Below are 23,534 nucleotides of genomic sequence, written 5' to 3'. Positions count from 1 at the left end.
TATAGCATACCTAAAAATTGCTAAGAGAATAGATTTTGAATATTCTTATGATAAAATGATAAGTATGTGAAGTGACAGATATGTTAATTGGTTTAATTTAATCATTTCACAGTGTATACATACATCAGACAATTAAAAAATAAATGGTAATTCTAGGTAAAGAATACATCTGTTTATACTATTCCTACAAATTTTCTGTGTCTAAAATTATTTCAAAATAAAATGAAAGAAAAAATGATATTTTTGAATAATTAAAAAAGAGAGTGTAAGGATTCTTGAGATTAAAATAAAAATAAAAATGGAAGAAATAAAGGATATTTTTGCTGAATGATTTTTAAAAAGAGTTTAAAGGGTCCTGAGATTACAATTTAAAATGTTTGAGCTCCTAACCTTATGTGATCTGCCCACCTCGGCCTCCTGTAGTCCCAGCTACTGGGGAGGCTGAGGCACGAGAATCACTTGAACCTGAGAGTTGGAGGTTGCAGTGAGCCAAGATCAAGCCACTGCACTCCAACCTGGGAGACAGAGCAAGATTGTGTCACCAAAAAAAAAAAAAAAAAAAAAAAAAAAAAAGCTTGAGACCCGCTCCTGCAAGTATTTAACTCACAGAAATGGAGATAGCACCAGGTAAAAATGAAGTAAAAGCTGTGTAAGCTGTGTGTTCGGCCTTGCAGAACAGGAAGCCTGAGAAAGGAGAGGTTATTTAGAATGCAGGTTATCTCGGGGAAAACGTATATTCCAGGGATCCTCTCTGCAATGGGACTTCATTCACCCTCCAAATACCTTTTTTGAAGTTTGTGTCTTAGCTATCCTCTATTGTGACTTTTACTGCTCCTTCTGCTCTGAATACAGACACCATAAAATTTACTGTTCATCCAAGAACACTTTTGAGAGTAAAAAATGGAATTATTAATAATTACAGGACAATAGCCTTGCCTGGCTGCCATCTTTCTTATCCTGTCCAGTAAGTACCCCTAAAAGTAGAATTGTTGAATCAAAGGACATGAAAACTGTTGTAGATCCTGTCCACTCATGATTATATCAGGAATAGGAACACCAATAATCACATTAGCCATGAGGTGATTAGGTTTCAACAGTGAATTTCTGTATTTGATCTCCAACACATTTTGCTTTTTAAAGCTGAGTTCTGAAATTAGAAACAAGAGCAGATGGCAGTAGATTCACTTTAATTCAGAGAGTTATTAAGAAATTTTGAATTGTTTTACTATAAAAGTTTAAGCGTGTTTTAATGTCGTCATAAACGGAAGGGTGGGTTGATGAGTTTACTCAGATTAGGGTGGTACAACCTTTGGGGCGGAGCCTCTGACTCTGGTTGGTTGGAGAATGTTTTCCAGGCCGTATAAAAATGCCGGTGTCTCGGCGCTGAAACTCAGAGAGGAGCAGAGGTCTGTAGAGGTAGAGGTGCCGGCTTCGGAACTTTCAGACTTCTGCTGGAAGTCTCCAAGTCAAGGTAAGTTACGCCTTCTGTTTAAGCTATTTCCAATGTCCTATTCTCTCTTTGGCTACAAACTGGTGTTTTCGAATACCTTTAACTATTTATTTTAGAGGAGAAAAAACTAGTTTTTTCCTGTGCCAGGGAACTTTCTTCACCTTTAACTATAACATTGCCGTTTAAATTTTTACATATGAACCTCAGGTCGCTCTTTGCATGAACTTGTATTTTTTTTTTTTTTCTTGAGACGGAGTCTGGCTCTGTCGCCCAGGCTGGAGTAAAGTGGCGCGATCTCGGCTCACTGCAAGCTCCGCCTCCCGGGTTCACGCCATTCTCCTGCCTCAGCCTCCCGAGTAGCTGGGACTCCAGGCGCCCGCCACCACGCCCGGCTAATTTTTTGTATTTTTTAGTAGAGACGGGGTTCCACCATGTTAGCCAGGATGATCTTGATCTCCTGACCTCGTGATCTGCCCGCCTCGGCCTCCCAAAGTGCTGGGATTACAGGCGTGAGCCACCGCACCCGGCCATGAACTTGTATTTTTGTGTGTTTTCAACTACACTGGATTTGCTGTTTTAAAATAGTTTCTTTTTATTTTCAGAATATTTCTTAAAGAATTCTGGGTTTTTGGCGGGGCGCCGTGGCTCGTGCCTGCACTTTGGGAGGCTGAGGTGGGTGGATCACGAGGTCAGGAGACCAGCCTGGCAAACATGGTGAAACCCCATCTCTACTAAAAATACAAAACTCAGCCGGAGGCCGAGGAAGCAGAATTGCTTGAACACGGGAGGCAGAGCTTGCAGTGGGCCGAGATCGTGCCACTGCACCCCAGCCTGGGGGACAGAGCAAGACTCTGTCTCAACAAAAACAAAAACAACGACAAAAAAAAGGACTTTGCTTCGGGTTTTCACTTACATACACTTGACCACTTTTAGTAGTTGTGTCATAATTAACTGAATAATTTTATTATTGTTAGATAATTCGATTGTTCCTGATCATTTGGGATGGTAGTTAACACTGCAATGAACAACTTGTTAATAAGTGTAGCATTTTTTTTTTTTTTTTTGTAAAATTGTTTTCTTAGATACATTCCAAGGTGGGTTAGACAATTAGATTTCCAGCACCATGTTAAATTTCCCATTAAATTGAAAAAGATAACAGAATTTAAGAAAGAGGTAATCTCTGTCTGCCAGCCAGGCACCATCAGATTGGAATGCTGATCAGGACTTGGAAGACAAAGTTTTATGTGGGCAGATACCCTGTCTATTACACACGTTTGTGTTTCCAGAGTCCAGTTGAGGCCAAGAGCACAGAAGGGTCTCAATAAGTATTTTTTGGAAAGAGATTAGAGATTATATTCTGGGATGTAGGACAGTTCTAGTAACTCAGGCTGGCCTCAGTGGTGTTCACTTCCTCTCTCTGGTAATGTTGATGCTGCTCCTCTTTCTGTCCCTCATTCTGTTACTACCGTCACCACTGAATGTGTGATTTGTGGGTTCTTGGTAAGAAGTTCTGCTAGTTACTGCTCAGTGTAAGCTCTTATTGGAGAATAGTCCTCTGTTCATATCGTCTCGAAGGTGCTGTCTAGCTTTGTGAGGCTGTCTTTGGGTCATGGGTCTAGCCAGGTCCAATATGCTGTGCCCAGCATGTCAGAGACAGCTCACTCAAAGAATGACAGTCATGGTGGGAAGTCCTCTGGGAGCACCAGAGGCTCTCAAGCTTTGGGAGCAGTTGGGGTAACTGGAGGGCATCTTCCTTGTCTGGAACATCTTTTTGGTTTGTATTGGCATGATTTTTTGGAGAAGTTTATGACAATTATATTTTTATTCACATTAATTCAAGCCTTAATTAGTTTTATTAGGGTGCTTTAAAGCATTTCATCTAATAACACTTTGTCCTTAAACTTGATTGGGCATCTCATTTTGCAGTGGATTTTGCTGGCTTTACTCACATGTAATTTTCCTGGAAATTCTGAGGGTTCCTTAGAGTCACTTTTCTGTGACGATTAATGTAGAATTGGCTTTATTTTCATGATTGAATTTAGACATGAAAATTCTTTTTCCTGAACTGCAGGTGATCTACAAAGAAATACTGAGTGGAGACTATACTGAGATTCTATTAAAGACCCACTTGAATTCAGCCCCCACTAGAAGAAACTTTGGCCAGAGCAACCAACACATCACCTGGAAGTCTTCAGACTAGGTAAGCTGCACTGTCTGAAAAGACAGTTTCCACTGCCCTATTCCTGTCTTGTGATTATCTAGAGTATGGAGAGTTTTGAAATCATTTTTATCACCATGACTACATTCTTGTGATTCTCTAGCAATTTAGTGTCACTTTCATACACAAGCTACAGAAATAATATTTAATTTTTGTTATTCTTAATTTCTTAGTTAATAAATTTATTATTTATTACATAATATAATTCATTTATGCCAATAACTTATTTATTAATTTATGTTATTTAATCTTGGATTTAGAGTATTGAAGAGCTCCCAAGTGCTTCCAGAAGCCAATAAAGGATCATTTCAGTCTACTTCACGGCTAAGGAGTAACCCTTAAGTACCATGGCCCAAAACCTGCAAGCAGAGTTGTCCTGTCCAGTTTGCCTGGATTTTTTCTCCTGTCCCATTTCTCTCTCTTGTGCACACATTTTCTGCTTTGATTGCATCCAGAATTGGATCCTAGAAAACCATGATTTTAGAGCGATGTGCCCCTTGTGTCGAGATGTGGTGAAGGCACCTCCTTTGGAAGAATGGCAAGTGAGAGCCATAGCACTTATCGCCAAGCAGCATGATAACCGACTGGTGCAAACTCTGCACGTGAGGGAGGAGCTCCAGCGTTTTCGGGAAGATGTGACCCTGGATGCAGCCACTGCCAGCTCCCTCCTTGTCTTCTCCAGTGATCTAAGAAGCGCTCAGCGTGGGAAGATCCACCACGACCTGACAAAAGATCCTAGGCTGACCTGTGTCCTGGGTACTCCCTGCTTCTCCTCCGGCCGACATTACTGGGAGGTTACAGTGGGAGAGGTGAAGTCATGGTCCCTGGGCGTCTGCAAGGAGTCGGCTGACAGAAACAGCAGTGATTTATCCCCTGAGCATGGCTTCTGGATCATTAGCATGGAGGCAGGAGCAATCCATGCTAACACCGACCTGGAGAGAATTCCTGCAAGCCCTAGCCTTCGTCATGTGGGAATTTTCCTGGATGTTGACTTTGAAGAAATCCAGTTTTTCGATGTTGACAATAATGCCCACATCTATACCCATGATTCTTTCTTCTCTTTGGAGCCTTTGCGTCCATTCTTCTGTCTTGAGCTCTTGGGAGAAGGGGAGAGTGGCAACGTCCTGACCATCTGCCCATGAGAAAATCAGCCCTTCTTAGAAGCTTTCTAAGAGGTGAAAGAGAATTTTCGCCTGAGAAAGGTCAGCATGACTGAGGAAGGAATAATGTGCTACAGTGCAAAGACTTGGTAAATTTTTAAAGTAGATTTTGTAGACTTTGTAGCAAAACAATTTTTGGATTTTTGGGGTAAATTTTGTAGAATTTGTAGCTAGGTAACTGGGGTCTTTGGGGATGTTATTAAGTACTCTAAGCCTCAGTTTTCTGGTCTCTAGATGGGGATAGTTGTATGTCAGTCAAACACCTGTGGTAATTAGACAATACTATGACTTCGTCTTATAGTAAATAACAAGTAGAGAAATATTAGATTGTAAGTAAAGTAGATATTAGGTTTTGTGGATAGACAATATCTTTTTCATTATTTCAAGCTATTTTGGGTAATTGCTGATAATGTCTGAGGAGGAAGAAAAATTAAAAAAAAAATTAAAAATTAAACAGCCAGTGCGAGTTATTTTTTCCCTTCCCTTTCCAACTTCACTGGGAGTAGGAGATAGCCATTTTCCGCTTCTTATTCTCGTTTGATCTCTACAACTTTATTTCAGGGGACTCATTGCCCTTCCCTAACACTGGACAAAGTTTCAGGATACAAAATAAATGTACAAAAATCACTTGCATTCTTGTATACTAACAAGAGTCAAGCTGACAGCCAAATCAGGAATGAACTCCCATTCACAATTGCCACAAAAAGAATAAAATACCTAGGAATACAGCTAATTAAGGGAGGTGAAAGATCTCTATGAGAACTACAAACCACTGTTTAAAGAAATCAGAGATGACACAAACAAATGGAAAAACATTCCATGCTCATGAAAAGGAAGAATCAATATTGTTAAAATGGCCGTACTGTCCAAAGTAATTCACAGATTCAATGCTATTCCCATTAAACTACCACTGAGACTCCTCACAGAACTAGACAAAACTATTTTGAAATTTATATGGAACCAAAAAAGAACCTGAATAGCCGAGGCTATTTTTTAGCCAAGGCTAAGCAAAAAGAACAAAGCTGGAGACATCACAACACCCCACTTCAAACTACACTACAAGGCTACAGTAGTATAGTTTGTGTCACTACCAAAACAGCATGGTACTGGTACAAAAACAGACATATAGACCAATGAAACAGATTAGAGAACCCAGAAACAAGACCACATACCCACAACTATTCCATCTTTGACAAACCTGACAAAAACAAGCAATGGAGAAAGGATTCCTTTTTCAATAAACTGTACTGGGATAACTGGCTAGCCATATGCAGAAGATTGAAACCAGACCCGTTCCTTACATCACATACAAAAATCAACACAATATAGATGAAAGATTTAAATGTAAAACCCCAAACTATAAAAACCTTGGAAGACAATCTAGGCAATACCATTCAGGACATAGGCATGGACAAAGAGTTCATGATAAAGATGATGAGAAGCAATTGCAACAAAAGCAAAAATGGACAAATGGGATCAAATTAAACTAAAGAGCTTCTGCATAGCAAAAGAAACTATCAACAGAGTGAACAGGCAACCTAAAGAATGAGAGCAAAGTTTTGCAAGCTATGCATCTGACAAAGGTCTAATATACAGTATCTATAAGGAACTTAAGTGTACAAGAAAAAACCAAGCAACCATTAGAAAGTGGCAAAGGACACTAACAGAAGTTTTTCTAGAGAAGACATACATGTGGCCAACAAGCAGATGAAAATAAGCTCAACATCAATGATTATTAGAGAAATGCAAATCAAAACCACAATGACATACCATCTCACACCAGTCAGAATGGCTATTATTAAAATATCAAAAAGTAACGGATGCTGGTGAGGTTGTGGAGAAAAAGGAATGCTTATATACTGTTGGTGGGGGTGTAAATTAGTTCAACCATTGTGGAAGCCAAAGTGGTGATTCCCCAAAGACATAACGACAGAAATACAGTACACTTAAAAAAAAAAAAAAAAAAAAAAGGAAACTGACTGGTGACAAAGGCTCTGCTCTTTTCGTAGGAAGCAAAATGACGAGATGTTGCTTTAAGGGCACAAATGATCTTAAACTTCAACTTTCAGATTTGCATCCAGGTGAAAATGTGAAAAATTCACATTAACAGGTATCAAGTATTTGTCACTTTCTGAGACATGTTACTTAAGCAACATCCCAGTTCTATGGCCTCCTCACTTGGTTCTGAAGTAGCATTGCCTGAAGATTGTTTCTATTTTATTTATAAGTTTCCTCAGTAATGAGGGAGTAATTTCTGGGATTAGTGACCAGATCCACTCTTTACTGAACCTGTCGTCTCTTAGTGTGGGCAGATTATCTAGCTGTAAATGTTCTCCCTCAACAAGTGAAGACATTCCTTTTTAAGAAATTGCATTAGGGAGCAATTGCTTAGGTTTGTGGACAACCTTCCAAATCAATAGCAAGGTGAAATGAATCTGTATTTCTTCCTAGGAGAATGATTTAAGTATCAAAGACTAAGAGAGGGCTTTGGAAAAATGGAAACATTCATGCCAAAAGCATCCTGTTTATGGTTTTGCCACTAAAGTTAACCACAAATTAGGATTGGAGGTTTTATCCAATTATGTTAGAAAAATTACTTGATTCAGTCTTTGTTCAGTTGAAGGAGTTGTGCTCAGTTGCAATGATCAGCTAACCTTTGTTGTAGCTAAAGTTAAACTAATTTTAATTAGTTTTTAATTGTTTAAGACGACATTTCAAATAAAATTTTTATTATTTTCCTATAAAAATGTTCTCCCTCTTTAAACTTTATTTTTCATAAATACTTATAATCATTCATGTGCTATATGCATATTTTGTGATTTTTTTGTGCTTCAGCCTTTTTTTTTTTTAGAAACTGGTATTTATTTTCCATTAACCTTATTTCTATATTGCTTAAGAGCCCATGCAAGGGCAACTTAAGACCATTCAGTGGTTGTTTTTACCCATTCAATGGCCTGAGACTGGAAGCTCAGACCAGTCTTCCATGGCAGGCTGAGCACTCCAGTTTTCAGTAGGGAACTGCTGAATAGTCACAGAGGGTACCTGCACGCCTTCAGACCAGTCTGCAACCTCGGGCTGCGTAGCAGCGAACTCAGCAGCTGAAGCAGTCCATTCACCCTGAAATTCCTCCTTGGTCAGAGCCTCTTCAGCAGCAGCCAGCTCTTTTTTAATCTCTTCAGGATCTCTGTAGAAGTAGAGATCAGGCATGACCTCCCACGGGTGTTCACGGGAAATGGTGCCACGCATGCACAGAACTTCCTGAGCTGGCATCCACCGCATCAAATCCACTGAGTGAGCTCCCTTGTTGTTGCATGGGATGGCAATGTCCACATAGCGCAGAGGAGAATCTGTGTTACAGAGCAGTGGTAGGTAAGTTAACATAAGATGCCTCTGTGAGAGACTGGTGGTCAGCCCTGGGGTCAGTAACCACAAGAAGCCATGGCTTCCAGAAAGCTGCCTGGATCTGGTTAGTGAAGGTTCCAGGAATGAAGCGGCCAACAATTGGAGTGACTCCAGTAGCAGCAGCAAACTTCAGCACGGCCCTCTGGCCGGTATTCCTGGAGGATATAACACTGACATCTGCAGCGTTTTCAATGGCAACAGTGGCGTGAGCTGTCAGCAGAAGCTTCTCCCAGGTCCTCTTCAGATTTATGTTGTAGATGCCATCACTTTTACTTTTACAGATGTACTGTTCCATCTGGAAGTCAAGATTGGTGCCACCTAAGTGGGTTCCTGCTGCAAGGACATCCTCCTCCTTCGTTTGCAGGACATCAAGGGCTCCGGACATTGTGAAAGTTTCCCTTTAAGTTACGAGGGGGATCCAGAACAACGCCGTATGGGCCCCTCTGTGTACCCACAGAAAGGCTTCAGACTTTTTTAACCAGCTAATAAATGCATGGGGTCCAATATTTAAAATGCCACATAATGAAACTATTTCCTGACACTCCCCATTTATTCATTCTTCCCGAAAATGACTCCTGTTACCAATTGCTTGAGGATTCTTCCAAAGGTATTCTATATGTGTATATATATGCATGTATTTCACCTATATATACATTTAGTACTGCATATACATTATTTTGCACATTGTTTTCGCTTGAGGAGATTGACTTCAAACAGTCTTTTTTCAGGACTCAGATAATACTTTTTGTGTTATATTTATCAACTTAGTCAATTCTGTGCAAACAATTCTCAATCAGATTCATAAGCATACATTTTCCCTTAAGTTTTTCCAGGAAGTCATTAACCTCTCACTCTAAAATGCATGACATCATAGCTGCCATCAAAGGACTTCTAGAAGATCTAATTACTACAAAATAACAGTAAAATCAGATTGACCTTAAACCCTCGATCTTTCAAAAAAGAAATAATTTTGTTTTTCAAGCATTGTTATCGGGTATAGTAAAAATGATTTTTTGTTTGTTTATTTTGAGACAGAGTCTTTCTCACTCTGTCGCCCAGGCTGGAGTGCAGTGGTGTGATCTCAGCTCACTGCAACCTCCACCTCCCAGGTTCAAGCAATTCTCTTGCCTCAGCCTCCCAATCAGATGGGATTACAGGTGCGCACCACCACACCCAGTTCATTTTTGTATTTTTGTAGAGACAGGGGTTTGCCATGTTGGCCAGGCTGGTCTCAAACTCCTGACCTCAAGTGATCTGCCCGCCTGGGCCTCCCAAAGTGCTGGGATTACTGGCGTGAGCCACCGTGCCCAGTCTGCAGGTTATACCTCCTTAATGTTACAAATTGATGAAGATTAAGTAAATAAACCTCAGCAATGACTACTACATATATTTAAACAGATCTACTTTTGCGTCTCATAATCACTGAGCAACCATTTGAGCTTTATTCTTCTTTTCTTCCTTTTTTGATAATGCTGGCAGAAATGATAAACTAATAGCATCTGACCTTCACAAACTAGGCAGAGTTTCAAAAACAAGGTGACTCATTACATTTGTCTGGATAATTTTTTGAATCCCCATATTTTCTCACGTTGGCACAATTTTGCTTCAAATGCATCATGGGATAGATGAGACAACAGGAAGCGATAGGCTTTCCCTATTCAGTGAGTCAGGCAGTAACCAAGAGATTAATGTGGATGAATTCAGGGCTCATGAAGGCATCATTTCTCATCAAATGGAACTGTACCCTGCTAGAGGGAAGTCTGAATAGGTGTGATCTAATCCAGAGGTTCCAAGTGATGTGACCCACAATGCTGTCACCACTACCTCCCTCTTTGCCCTCGCTAACGACCTAAGGTGTGTCCACTGTGGAAAATTTTTCTGTTACTGGAAACGGATCTCCATCCAGACTCTAAGAGAGGGTTCTTGGACCTCGTGCAAGAAAGAATTTGAGGCAAGTCCATAGAGTAAAGTGAAAGCAAGTTTATTAAGAAAGTAAAGGAATAAAGAATGGGGGCCGGGCACGGTGGCTCACGCCTGTGATCCCAGCACTTTGGGAGGCCGAGGCAGGCGGATCACGAGGTCAGGAGATTGAGACCATCCTGGCTAACACGGTGAAACTCCGTCTCTACTAAAAATACAAAGAAGTTAGCCGGGCGTGGTGATGGGCACCTGTAGTCCCAGCTACTCCGGAGGCTGAGGCAGAAGAACGGCGTGAACCCGGGAGGCGGAGCTTGCAGTGAGCCGAGATCGCGCCACTGCACTCCAGCCTGGGCGACAGAGCGAGACTTGTCTCAAAAAAAAAAAAAAAAAAAAGTTTACTCCATAGGTAGAGCAGCCTTGAGAGCTCCTGGTTGGCCATTTTGATGGTATTTTCTTGATTATGTGCTAAACAAGAGATGGATTATTCGTGAGTTTTCCAGGAAAGGGGTGGGCAATTCCCAGAACTGAGGGTTCCCCCCATTTTAGACCATATAGGATGACTCCCTGACCTTGCCAGGGCATTTGTAAACTGTCATGGTGCTGGTGGGAGTGTCTTTTATCATGCGAATATATTATAATTAGCATATAATGAGCATTGAGCATGACCAACGGTGACTTTCATCACCATTTTCATTTTGGTGGGGTTTGGCCGGCTTCCTTATAGCAAACTGATTTACCAGCAAGGTCTTTGGGAACTGTATTTTGGGCTGACCTCCTATCTTACCCTGTGACTAAGAATGCCCAACCTCCTTGGAATGCAACCCCATAGGTCTCAGCCTCATTTTACCCAGCCCCTATGCAAGATAGAGTTGCTTTGGTTCCAAAGCCTCTGAAATTTCATGTCTAATTGATGATCCCAAGATATTCACCCATGTATTCTCTGTCCTGGATGCTCCCCCTTCACCTCCGGCTGCCATTGCTGAGAGGCAGAAGCAGGAGAGAATAGGCTCTGGGAATCTGCTGGGCATTCATTCACGGAAACTGGAAGAATGGCTGGTCCTCTAAGGACACCAGTTCTGGTCCACAGGCCAGACCTTCTGCTAGCCCTTACCTCCTATGATGGTTACTTTCAAATGTTAACTGACTGGATAGCTTGTTAAACACCATTTCTGGTTGTGTCTGTCAAAGTATGTTTGTGTGCGAATCCGGGAACTGACTGGGGAAGATCCACCCTCATTGTGGGTGGGCACCATCCAATCAGCAGGGTGCCTAGATAGGACAAAAAGGCAGAGGAAAGGTGAATTCGTTTTTCCAAAAAGGATATTCTGGAACTGGGATGTCTCTTTTCTCCTGTCCATGGACATCAGAACTCCAGGGTCTTAGGCCTTTGAACTTGGGAACTGGCACCAGCAGTCCCCTGGGCTGTCAGGCCTTCAGCCTCAGACTGAGAGTTACACCATGAACTTCCCTGGTTGTGAGGCCTTCAGCCTTGGACAGCCATGCTACTGGCTCTCCTGGTTCTCCAGCTTGCAGACAGCCTATCATGGGACTTCTCAGGCTCTGTAATTGCATGAGCCAATCAATTCCCTTAATAAACCCTCTCTCATATACCTATCTACCTATATATATATATAAATATATCCTATTGGTTCTGTCTCTGGAGAACTCTAACTAATATACCTCCATCATGTGGGAATTTCCTAGATGCTGAATTGAGGAAAATGACATTTTTTTGATGTTACTGTTGGTTACCTCCCTATACAGTCAGTTCTTTTGCATCCGTTTGTTTGGATCAGCAGGAGAAGGCAACAGTGAGACCCCACCGAATATCTTCTCTTCTCTCTAGAAAGTACTCTAAACATATAATGCTGTGAACTTGGCAGGTCTTGTCATGTTTTCAGGATGATGGGATATGTATTGCATATTAAATACTCATTTCTGGATGTTAAATACTCAGGTTTTTAAAAAATCTCATAACCATTCTAACCATGATTCCAGATGGAACCCCTGCCCGCAGTCATTGCTTTTGTCTCTGCCACCTGTCTGTCCCTCTGGACAGCTTCCTTTCCTTCCTGGGCTGCTCCCAGGCAACTCGACAAACTTAACTTCCTCCCCCAAAACTCAGATTCTTACTTTTTACATAGAGTGAATTAAGTCTCTTTTTCTATTTTCTTGCCAGGAAAAAGCTACTTCAGTTAGTTGTGTTTTTAAATAACACCCCTTCCCACTTTGTGTAACACAATGTTTTAGGAGCTTATGCTTAAATTTTTGTTTTTTTTTTTCAGCCATAAATTGAGGCAGACTATCGTGATCAAGGTATTTTGTATTGGCTGAAAGGGTGCTTCTGTGGAGGGCTGGTGCGGGGGGCTGTAATTGAGAGAGTGGGAGGAGTAGCCAGGAAGAAAACTGTTGATGAGCATGGCTGGATGGGGGAGTCAGCCCAGCTGGAAAAAGGCCAGGACTCATGGAGAAAGGGCATGTGAGGGAGAGACATGAGGTGGAAGTTTATTGGCTTATATTGAGTTACTGAATGTTCTTTCTTCTTAGATCTATAAGAAAAACTGAGTAATAAATCCCCAAAAGGCAAATGACAAAACATTCTTTATTTTTCAAAAAGAACTTAGAAAACAAGGACAAGAAGGACATTTTTAAAATGTAATATAGACCATATTAAACCAATATTACGGTTGACAGTATTTAAGAGAAAAAGACAAATAACTAAAATGGCTATTAAAACATTTATTGAGCATTTACTGTGTGTGAGGCATTGGATTTGTTGCCTAACACAACTTATTTAATTTAAACCTCATAAAAGTCATATGAGGTATATATTCTAATACCCCTGTTTAAATTATTAGGAAACTGAGGCAAAGGGAGTTTAAATAAGTTGCCTAATTATTAAGTCTCCTCACTCCCTAAGTAGTCTATAGCCTAGAAAAGGTAAAAATAGACTGTGGATCTCAACAGTTCGCTCAGAGAGCATGGTCTCCACCATGGGGCAGATGTGGGGCACTGCTGTGCTTAGCAGTTTTATTTTCTCCTCCCCAGTCCTTGGTCAGCATCTGTAATTGACAATGACACACTCCTTCTTTCTTTCTTTTTTTATCCTCTGGACTTTTTATTGGCCTCCTGCTCCCTAAAGGGTCCCCTGCTTCTGCTGGCTTAAAGTCTCAGAACTTTGGTGTCGTTGGTCTCAAACACCACTTTGCCATCCACTATCCAGTGGGTGTTGGTCTTTTGGATGGTTTACATGGAGGTGCTGCTGTGCAGGGCATCACCAAGATTGAAGTCCTTGCCATATTCCAGCAAGCTGTGGTAGGTGGCAATCTCAGCCTCCAGCTTGACTTTGATGTCCAGCAGGGCATCATACTCCTGGGCCTGGTGCTGTCCCTCTGTCCAGGTCTGTGCCAGCTCTGACCTCAGGTGCAGCAGGATCCTGTTGAGCTGCACCATCTGCAAGGCATAGTGGGCCTCCACCTCCCTCAGGTTGTTATCCAAGCTGGCCTTCAGATTTCTCATGGAGTCCAGGTCGATCTCCAAGGACTGGACTGTATGTCTCAGCAATGTGAGCATCATCTCAGCAGCTCCAACCTCGGTGGACTGAGTGGGGACCACTGTGGTGCTCTCCTCAATCTGCTGAGACCAGTACTTGTCCAGCTCCTCTGGGCTCTTCCGAGACAGCTCGTCATATTGGGCCCGGATGTCTGCCATGATCTTGGAGTGGTCCTGAGATTTGGGGGCATCTACCTCCACAGTCAACCCAGAACTGGCAATCTGGGCTTGTAGGCCTTTTACTTTCTATTCATGGTTCTTCTTCATGAAGAGCAACTCCTCCTTGATAGCCTTGATCTCTGTCTCCAGCTGCAGCCAAGTGACATTGGTGTCATCATTGACTTTGCGGAGCCCATGGACGTCGCTCTCCACAGACAGGCACATGGTCAGCTCTGTCTCATACTTGACTCTGAAGTCATCAGCAGCAAGAAAGGCATTGTCTATCTGCAGAATGATGCAGGCATTGTCCACAGTATATGCGAAGTTCTGAGCCCTCAGGTCCTCGATGGTCTTGAAGTAATGGCTCCAGTCTCTGACCTGCGGTCCCTTCTTCTCCAGGTGCTCCCGGATTTTGCTCTCCAGATTCCGGTTCTTGGTCTCCAGGCTCCTTATTCTATTCAGGTAGGAGGCCAGGTGGTTGTTCAGGCTTTGCATGGTCTCTTTGTTCTGGATGCTTCCCATTCCTGCCAGACCCCAGACCATCCCCTAAGCCAGGCCCCTGGACCCCAAGAGGCCCCTGAAGCTGGTGGAGCAGGACAGGGAGTTCCGGGAACCAGAACCCCGGGCACCTGCATAGACACTGGCCGTGATGCTGACCAGCTGGGCACGTAGCTGGGCACCTGGACAGAGCCCAGGGACCTGTAGTTGGTGGAGAAGACGGACCGAGTGGTGAAGTTCATGCTGTCTGGGGAAGAGAATGAGGGGACAGGACTCAGGCTTTGCTGACGACCGACATTCCCTCTTTCTAAGTCCAGATACAGAGCTCCAGGAACCCACTAACATGTAATCAAATGGAGCACACAGGGAGCAAGTTATTTGCAGCTGGGTACTAAAGCATCAGGATGAAGGAAAGGCTGCTTGCTGCTATCACTGCTATTTAACATTGCTCTCTAGAGGCTAAACAAATTATAAGCAGCACTGTGGGATCCTGTTTGTATGGGCTCAGGACTGTTGACTGGGCCCCATCTCTGCATTCAGTGACGTCATGTTGCAGCTTCACATTGGTGGTGTTGGAGGTATTTATACTGGCAAACAGGCAAATATTACAATTAAAGCCTTTTTTCTTTTTCTTCCTTCTCTTTTCTCTTAATTTTTGAGAATCAGTTGTTAGACATTTACTAGCATGACACTGATTTATAGGCTAGCAATACAACTAACTATTGAAAAGAGGAGATCAAATGATCATTACTTAGAGAACGTATGAGTTCATACACTGAAAACCTTAGAGGGGAAACAGTTCTCTCAGAGGTAACAACATTTCTGTACAACATTGTTACAGACTGCTGATTCATTCCTTCGAGACACCCAACATTCCTCCAGCATTGGGTGAGTTTGCAGGTTGCAAATCTTGGTACAGACAGCATCTATGATTTCCATCATGTGGAGAAGGCTGATATCAAGGGAGAAAAAAAAGTCAGCATTTTGTGAGAGGCTGTGGTGGTGGGAGACTAACTGTGATATTTCATATCCCAGGTTCTAAAAGGCCTGGGGCCCAACAGTGTCCTGGCTTCCTTTGTTCTTTGGCTCTGCCCTGAGACACTGTAGTGTCCCTTCCTCTAAACTCCACTTCTTGTTTAAGCCAGTCCAATAAGAGGCTTCTTTCATTCCAGTCAAAATCAGCTTAACTAATAAAGTCATCTATTTATTCTTACTGAATCTACAAAGGAAGAGCCTCTAACTTCCTCCCTTGCCCCCATACTCTCCTTGCAGAAACATTAATGCTTTGCATAAGGATCAATAGGACTCTTCTTATAACAACCTCAACACAAACTAGTTATTTTCTTAAGTTTTCTGGAATGATATATTTAAATGTTATATAAAGTGACACTGATTTGTGGTGATAAATGTAATTAATGAAGTTGGGGGACAACACTCTGATGTTAAACCAAGGGATCTGATTTTAAAAACACTGATCTCTAAAAAGAGAGATATCCCATTAAAAACAGGCAAAAGATTTGAATAGACATTTCTCAAAAGAAGACATACAAGGCCAGGAATGGTGGTTTATGCTTGTAATTCCAGCACTTTGGGAAGCTGAAGCAGAAGTATTGCTTAAGCCCAGGAGTTCAAGACCAGCCTGGGCAACATAGAGAGACCCTGTCTCTACCAAAAATTAAGAAAAAAAATTAGCTGGGCATGGTGGTGAACACCTGTAGTCCCAGCTACTTGGGAGACTGAGGCAGGAGGATCATGTTAGCCTTGGAAGTCGAGGCTGCAGTGGGCCATAATGGTGCCACTGTAATCCAGCCTGAGTAACAGAGTGAGACTCTGTCTCAAAAAAAAAAAAAAAAAAAAAAAAAAAGACATACAAATGGTCAAGAGGTATATGAAAAAATACTCAGCATCACTAACCATCAGGGAAATGCAAATTGAAATTACAATGAGATATTGTCTCACCCCAGTTAGAATGCCTATGATTAAAAAGACAAAAAATAACATGCAAGCAATATGCAGAGAAAAGAGAACTCTTACACACTGATGGTACAAATGTAAATTAGTACAACCATTATGAAAAACAGTATGAAGATTTCTCAAAAATCTGAACATAGAACTACCATACGATCCAGCTACGTCATTACTAGGTATCTACCCAAAGGAAGAGAAATCAGTATATCAAAGGGATAGCTGCACTTGCATGTCTACTGTAGACCTAATCAAAACAGTAAAAATATGAAATCAACCTAAATGTCCATCAATGAATGAATGGATAAAGAAAATATGAAAATGTGGTATGTGTACACAATGAAATATTGTTTGACCATAAAAAGAATGAAATAAATGTGATTTGCAGCAACATTGATGCAAATGAAGGTTGTTATGTTAAGGAAAACAAGCCAGACACAGAAAGACAAAGACTGCATGTTCTTACTCATATGAGGGAACTAAAAAACTTAATCTGATGGACATAGAGAATAGAGCAATATATAAGAGAGACTGGGAAGGGTTGGTGGAGGGGAGGGGAAATGGAGAGAGGTTGGTTACGGTGTAAATATACAGTTAGATAGAATAAGTTCTAATGTTTGATAGCAGACGAGGGTGACTATACTTGGCAGCCATATTAAATATATTTCAACATAATTAGAAGAGAGTACCTGAAATGATACCAATACAGGCAACTGATAAACGCTCAAGTGATGGATACCCCAAATACCCTGGCTTGATCATTACACATTCTAAGCATGTAACAGACATATGTACCCCATAAATACGTGAAATATTATGTATTAATAAAATAAAAAATGACTGATCTCTGTAGTGATGATAAATAACTGACTGCTAGCCATGTCTTCATCAGCACTGCCCCGAAAAATTTGAGATTCCTTATTTCTAGTCCTCATTTTCTTATCGGCAATCAAACCCTCCCCTTCTCGTGGAGCCTCCCCCTCATTCCCCACTCAAGGTGCACATTGGTGACATTCAAAGAATTTCCACCTCGGTCTGCTTCTTGATACTGTATCTAAATATATCTTCAGGTGTGAGCAAAGCCTTCTGGTTAAAGTTCATAAGCCCAGAAAACATGTTACCATCTCTTGGAATGGTGAGAAAGAAGTACCAAACAGACCGAACTTATAACAATTTTGAGAATGGGAAGCTGGAAAACCGTATGTTTTATATGGATTTCTGAAATTTAGAAAAAGCATCTGGGCTCTTTTCAGCAAATAATAGAAAAAATCAATACTTTCTCCTGGTAGAATTTTAATTATGTAAGGTAGATTTTAATTATGTAAAGTTTTAAACATACACATAATAGAGCATATAAACAACCGAATGCATCTATAACTCAACCTCAATCATTATAAACATGTGGCCTCAAAGTTATTATTATTATTATTTTTTTGTATACTAGGCAAAGAACTTTATTAACCTTTGTTTCAAACTTGATTCCCATGCTTCTTCGGCTTAATTAGCTGCAAAGAATGAATTGTGTATAAGCAAAAACTGAAATGAGCTGCAGTGTCCAAGGGGCTTGGGCTTAAAAGTATTAGAGATCTAGATTTTATCAGATCCATAAACAAAAATTTCTTAAAAAGCAGTCATTATATAAAATAGCAGCTCCCAGTAACTTCTTCAAGTTTTGTCTTCAGAAGTTGACTCAATTCAGTTTGCCTCATTCTTGGAAGCCTCATCAAAATTCTCCACAAGATCTGGAACTTCATCATCATCATCCTCTCCAGTAGCAAGTGGTGCTTTTCCATCCACAAATTGTTTGGGCAGAGCTTCGGCCAGTCTCCTTAAACTAGTCAGACTATCTGCGCCAAGCTGGTTTAAGATGCTGGGTAGCATTTCTGTCAGCTGCTTCGTCTCAGCATGGCCTGTAATGGTGAAAGTGTTCGCTGCCAGAGATGCCTGAACTTTAGGGTTGTTAAAGTGGATCACTGTTCCTTGGTTTGTAAACATATTCACCTCTTCAATACCGGAGATATTGTTTACCCCTAACTTCTTTAAGGAGAACTGAAGTTTTTTATCATCTCCTGTGGCTGTTCTATGAACCACCTTCTTCTTTCTGTGAGCAGTTCCTTTCCCACCATGGCACTTGTGCCTGCAGTTTGGCGAGTTTTTCCTGGTTCATGATTGTTTCTTTCATCTTGTTGGAGCAAATAAGGGGCTGCGCAGGGGACTAGGGTTGGTGCTCAGGGGGTCTCGGGTGGACCAGCTGAGATTAGGCGCACACCCTCAAAGTTATTTTGAAGCAAATCCCAGTCACTGTATGCAGGGGCCTTTGAAAACAGTATGCTGACAATAGATAGGGCTCAAGGACAGTATCTCCAATTGAACTTTTAATGAACTCCCGTAGGCGCCAAGAAGGCGGGCAGATAAAGAAGAGCATAGAAACAAAGAACTGAGTAGAAGGTTACATCTGGGAAAAGAAAGTTTGTTTTGCATTGCATTCTTTCTGCTGATGTGGGGTTTATGGAGTATAAATAAAGTGAGGCGGAGGCTCTGAGCGCGGCCGCCATGTTCTCTGTGTGTCTTTGTCTTTTGTGTGTTCTTTCATTCTCCACCACCCCCGGCACGGACCCCAACAACTGTATCATTTCTTTTTTCCCTCCTCAAATATTTTCTTTTTAATGTTTTGAACACCAGCACTGAGACTCACGATTTAAACTGCCTAATTCTTTTGTGCTTTGGAAGGGACAGGGATGGCATTTCCCACCTTGGCTGAGTTAAAACTTTTTCTTGTAAATAAATACATAATTTCCTAGCACACACCGTAAATTCAAATGAGACCTAGTTTCCATCAAGGGGACAGACATTTCTGGGCACCCACTGTCACTGCTCCTCCTGAGGGCCGGGCTGTGGCTGCCACAAGGAGGATGCACCAGAAAGGCTTCCCTTCTGCAATTCACTGCTCTTCAGACAGGCCGAGAATCTGCTCCTGCCTGCCAGGGCTTATGGAGTCTGGCTCTTGAGAAAAATCTTGCTGGGGCAGGTTCTCTAGCAGTACTGGCACTTTACCCTGAATGACGGTGAGCTGAGACTTCGTACAAACATTAGCTGGCAAGTTGATTTTGACACTCACCATCTTAGTGGATTTATGGAGTTGATACTATACTAGGGCCTTTCTCAGGAAGACCTGGATTCCCATCCTCAGAGAAGCTGAAAAAAGTGGCTTGGGCTACCTATAATTATGCCGACAAGGAAAAGAGAGACTGTGGGAGGTTTGCAAGGCTGAGCGGCCTGTAGTTTTAACTCGGACACTGGCAACCCAGGCCCAAACCAACTGTGCTAGTTCTTGTTAGGTGGAAAAGAATTAGATGGCAAAGGCTTTGATGTCACTGCTTTGGTGCTTGGCCTTATTTCCTGTTTGGAAAAACAGTTCTCTTTCTAAAGAGGATAGAAAATGGGGAGGCCTGTTGTATTAGTCTGTTCTCATGCTGTTAATAAAATCATATCAAAGACTGACTGGGTAATTTATAAAGAAAAAGAGGTTTAGTTCCACATGGCTGGGGAGGCCTCACAATCATGGTGGAAGGCAAAGGAGGAGCAAAGGCACATCTTATATGGTGGCAGGTGAGAGAGCGTGTGCAGGGGAACTGCCCTTTATAAAACCATCAGATCTCCTGAGACTTACTTTCACAAGAACAGCATGGGAAAACTGTCCCTTGATTCAGTTACCTCCCACTGAGTCCCTTCCATGACATGTGGGGATTATGGAAGCTACAATTCAAGATGAGATTTGGGTGGGGACACAGCCAAACCATATCACCTCTAAAAGGCAGTAGAGTGGAGTTTTATAAAAACATACGGTCACCCACATTTTAGGGACCAACACCATGGACTTTATCTTGCTTACCAAATTCTTCACACGATAGAGCTCACTCTATGTGGTGCCTTAGCATCTCAGGCACCACAGAATCTTCACTGCTTGAAATTCACTTATGAAGTCTGACCAACAACTTTCTTTAAACAAACAAACAAAAAGGCATTTCTTCAACTTGAAATATATATATATATATATATATATATAAACAAAAATCCACCAACAAAACAAAAAAGGCAGTAAAATCTCAGAACTTTTGTGCAATACTTCCAACCTGCCCATTTATTAAATAAACAGAACAGCACACCAACCAAAAGCTATGCAAGTGGCAGGCCACCCTGGGCAAAGCCCTGCCTGCCTGCTCATGACTACCCCAGCTCAGGAGCAGGGTGTGATCATGCTGGAAGAAATGAGAGACTTGGACAGAATATAAAGCATGGAATAGGAGGAAAAATTAAGTTAGATAAGTAGGTAGATTTAAAAAATTAAAATTGAAAGCTAAAACTGTAAAGCTAGTAGAAGAAAATACAGAAACTTTTCTTTGTGATTGGGCATGTACAAGGATTCTAAAATAAATCCATCAGATAGAGTGACCTTGGACCATAAATAAATAATAAATCCTTCAGGTATAAACTATAAAGAGAAAAATTAATATATTTCATTACATCAAAATGAGCTGTTACCTGGCTACCTTCACTTTCTAGAGTCTGGAAAGGTGGCATTTTAGCTTTCCAGTCAGTGCTTAATAAAGGACAATCGAAAACACCACAAACAAAATTTAGGAATGGGGTTTCACTTGGAGAAAACGAAAACAAAACTTACGATAAGTGACAGTTTGAGAGAAGATCTACAGTGTATTTATCACCAACAAAGAATTAATATTTAGCATAATAAAATAAAATTTTATAAATAAGAAAAAAATAAAAAGTCAAGGATTATGATTTAAGACATACCCTAATGGCTAAAAAATGACATGCAAAGATGAATTGTTAAACTTCATTTTAGTCAACAAAATACAGGTTAAAACTCTGAGATACTGATTACTGAAGTGCAAAAAGTTAGAACATTGCATATCAAATGCTGGTGGGACTGTGTGGAGATGGGAAACCTGGGTACTGCTGGGAGATATGGACTGGTATGGTCACCTTGGAAAGCAATTAAGCAGTACTTAGTGGAATTGATTCATTACTCTGTAGACCCTAAACACTATAGAAATTCTTACAAGTGTGCACCAGAGATATTTATAAGAATGTTTATCACAGAATTATTTGTGCTAGCAAAGAACCAGGGGATAATTAGGCTAAATTTAGATAATACAGCAGTCGCAAGAAATGAACAAAGTAGATATTTAGCCACATGGACAGATCTCGATAACATAATTTTTGTAGTCTAGCACTATTTATGTAAATTACATGTACACAAATAGTAATGTTCATATTTTAAAGACATTCACACACATATAAATAAACATATGGAAGGTGAGTTGAAGGTACAAATATGAAATACTTTAGGTCAGCGGGGAAGAGAAATTGGAATGTACAGGATGGAGATAAAAATAAAATAAAATAAGAAACAGATAATGTGTCATGAACTGACGGCATGATTAATCCCATTCTACCCATCTGACATGCCTACAATAAGTGAACTTATAAATCTACCAGCTTCTCTTGAGAAATAGGAAGATTTGACCACCTAAGGTCTGGTAAGGTGGAAACCAGGAGGTGAGACAGATGTGGAGCAATGCTTTGCAGCTCCCCTCCCCATTGTCTATCACCAGTCAATGGAAGCCATGTTTATTGGTCTCTGGTTTCTGTAAACATTTGTATTAAGGCCTCTGCTCTACAGAGGTGTGAAAACTTTGTTTGGGCGGGGGGGTCTCAAGAGTAGGTGACCTCATGGGCATGGACCAGTTTCATAAGCCTAATTGGGTGAATTTGTTTATCCTAAAAGCTGTTGCTATGTTGTTAAGTTGCCTGGGCTTAGAATCCCAAAAACAGAGTCATTCAGAAATTTTATAGGCACTGAAGTCAGTATTCACCCTAGGCAGGACTCCCCCTGAATATCCAAATAGATTAAAGGAAATAATTCTAAATGAAGTCCACAGGGAAACTTTTATAAGAGTGTAATATCTTCTCCCATCATGAATAATTCAGTTAAGAGGCCTATGAAGAGCACACCTCTTTTCCCCCTTGACCGTTCTACTATTGGAAATGATCGAACTTTCAGTCCCTGATTAAAGTTTTCAATTTACCCCACTGAAAATGTGCCAATTAATTCTGACTCCTATTGACCCTTGTCAGAAAGTAGCAGCTTTTCCAGTCATGACCTTGCTTGGTTAAAATGCTAAGAATGTTCTATTTTAGAATAGCTAAATAATTTGAGACCACCTTCAAAAACAGACTCTTTGGGATGAAGTAAGAGAAATAATTTCAAAACAGCTTTAAAAAAGGTATTTTCTTTTTGAAAGAAAAGGGCTTGTCTGTAAACCATAGGTGAAATAAGGTTAGTTACTACATTCATCACTGATGTATAACAGGTGGAAAAAAATTAAGAGAACTTCAATAAAAGTTCTTACTTAGGACAAAGGAAAGTCAAAGCAAACACAGGACCCTTCCATACATTGGTCATCTGTAGAGAATATGTATTACATTCCATAGGGCAGTATTAGCAAGAACAGTGAATCTAACGGACTTCACCTTATTGAATAGCTTCTTTGTTAACAGAGACTAACAGCCAAGGCCCATTTTGCCAGAGTGTGTTAATAATTTCTTTTAAATGCTGTACTTGATAATGTAAAAAAACCAACAAAAAATAAGCCTGCATTTGGCTATGTGTAGCTGTGGTCACGTTATGGACTTGTGTCATATTAGGGGAACCATTTTCTGAATTTCAGCCCACTTTGCTGTCACCCAGGAGAGCAGTGGCATCAATGTGCACTGGAGGTCAACATGCTTTGCAATAAACACTCACCATCATGACCCAATCCTGGTGAGCACCAGTTACTCCACATCGACAGCTGAAGGACTGAATTTGAAAGTCTACTCTTATGTTACTAAAAACACATGGTTTCTAATATGAGGCAGTTTATTGCCAGTAGTGGTGTAGAATGATATAAAATGCAGACAAGCACCCAGATTTCAGGGCTATGTACTATCATTCCCCAAAATGAACCAGCTCTCCCTTGAGGGGAGCAACTGCTTAACTTGGGCAGGAAGAACAAGATAGTTCTGGAACATCTTAGCTGAATGGGAGTGATGATGATACTTTCAGAAATTTCTGGGGTAGTGTTAAGAGGTGAAAAGAGGTCAGCCTTATAAGAATGAACAAGTGGTGACAAATGAAAGTCAACTA

The 23,534-nt window shown here is 41.0% G+C and overlaps 1 protein-coding gene and 3 pseudogenes across 2 annotated transcripts; 1 reads left to right on the top strand and 3 right to left on the bottom strand.

Moving 5' to 3' along the window:
• The first annotated feature begins 1,393 nt into the window (after nt 1-1,393).
• Nucleotides 1,394-5,263, top strand: RFPL4B (ret finger protein like 4B). Its single transcript, XM_050789104.1, has 3 exons — nt 1,394-1,471; nt 3,522-3,650; nt 3,929-5,263. Exon 3 carries the CDS (start codon nt 4,016-4,018, stop codon nt 4,808-4,810), a length of 795 nt encoding a protein of 264 aa, XP_050645061.1. The 5' UTR covers nt 1,394-1,471; nt 3,522-3,650; nt 3,929-4,015; the 3' UTR covers nt 4,811-5,263.
• Nucleotides 5,264-7,743: 2,480 nt separating this feature from the next.
• On the bottom strand, nt 7,744-8,615 carry LOC126953606 (40S ribosomal protein SA-like; annotated as a pseudogene).
• Nucleotides 8,616-13,312: 4,697 nt separating this feature from the next.
• LOC126953468 (keratin, type I cytoskeletal 18-like) lies at nt 13,313-14,601 on the bottom strand (annotated as a pseudogene).
• A 3,153-nt stretch (nt 14,602-17,754) lies between these two features.
• Nucleotides 17,755-18,527, bottom strand: LOC126953615 (transcription factor BTF3-like; annotated as a pseudogene). Its single transcript, XR_007725275.1, has one exon. The product of XR_007725275.1 is annotated as a transcription factor BTF3-like (transcript).
• Between the last annotated feature and the right edge of the window lie 5,007 nt (nt 18,528-23,534).

The sequence above is a fragment of the Macaca thibetana genome, chromosome 4 (genome assembly GCF_024542745.1).
Source record: "Macaca thibetana thibetana isolate TM-01 chromosome 4, ASM2454274v1, whole genome shotgun sequence".
Classification (NCBI taxonomy): Eukaryota; Metazoa; Chordata; class Mammalia; order Primates; family Cercopithecidae; genus Macaca; species Macaca thibetana.
This window is presented reverse-complemented; position numbering and strand designations above follow the sequence as displayed.

Coding starts and splice junctions, on each gene's coding strand:
- RFPL4B (XM_050789104.1), top strand. CDS start 4,016: ATGGCCCAAAACCTGCAAGCAGAGTTGTCCTGTCCAGTTTGCCTGGAT.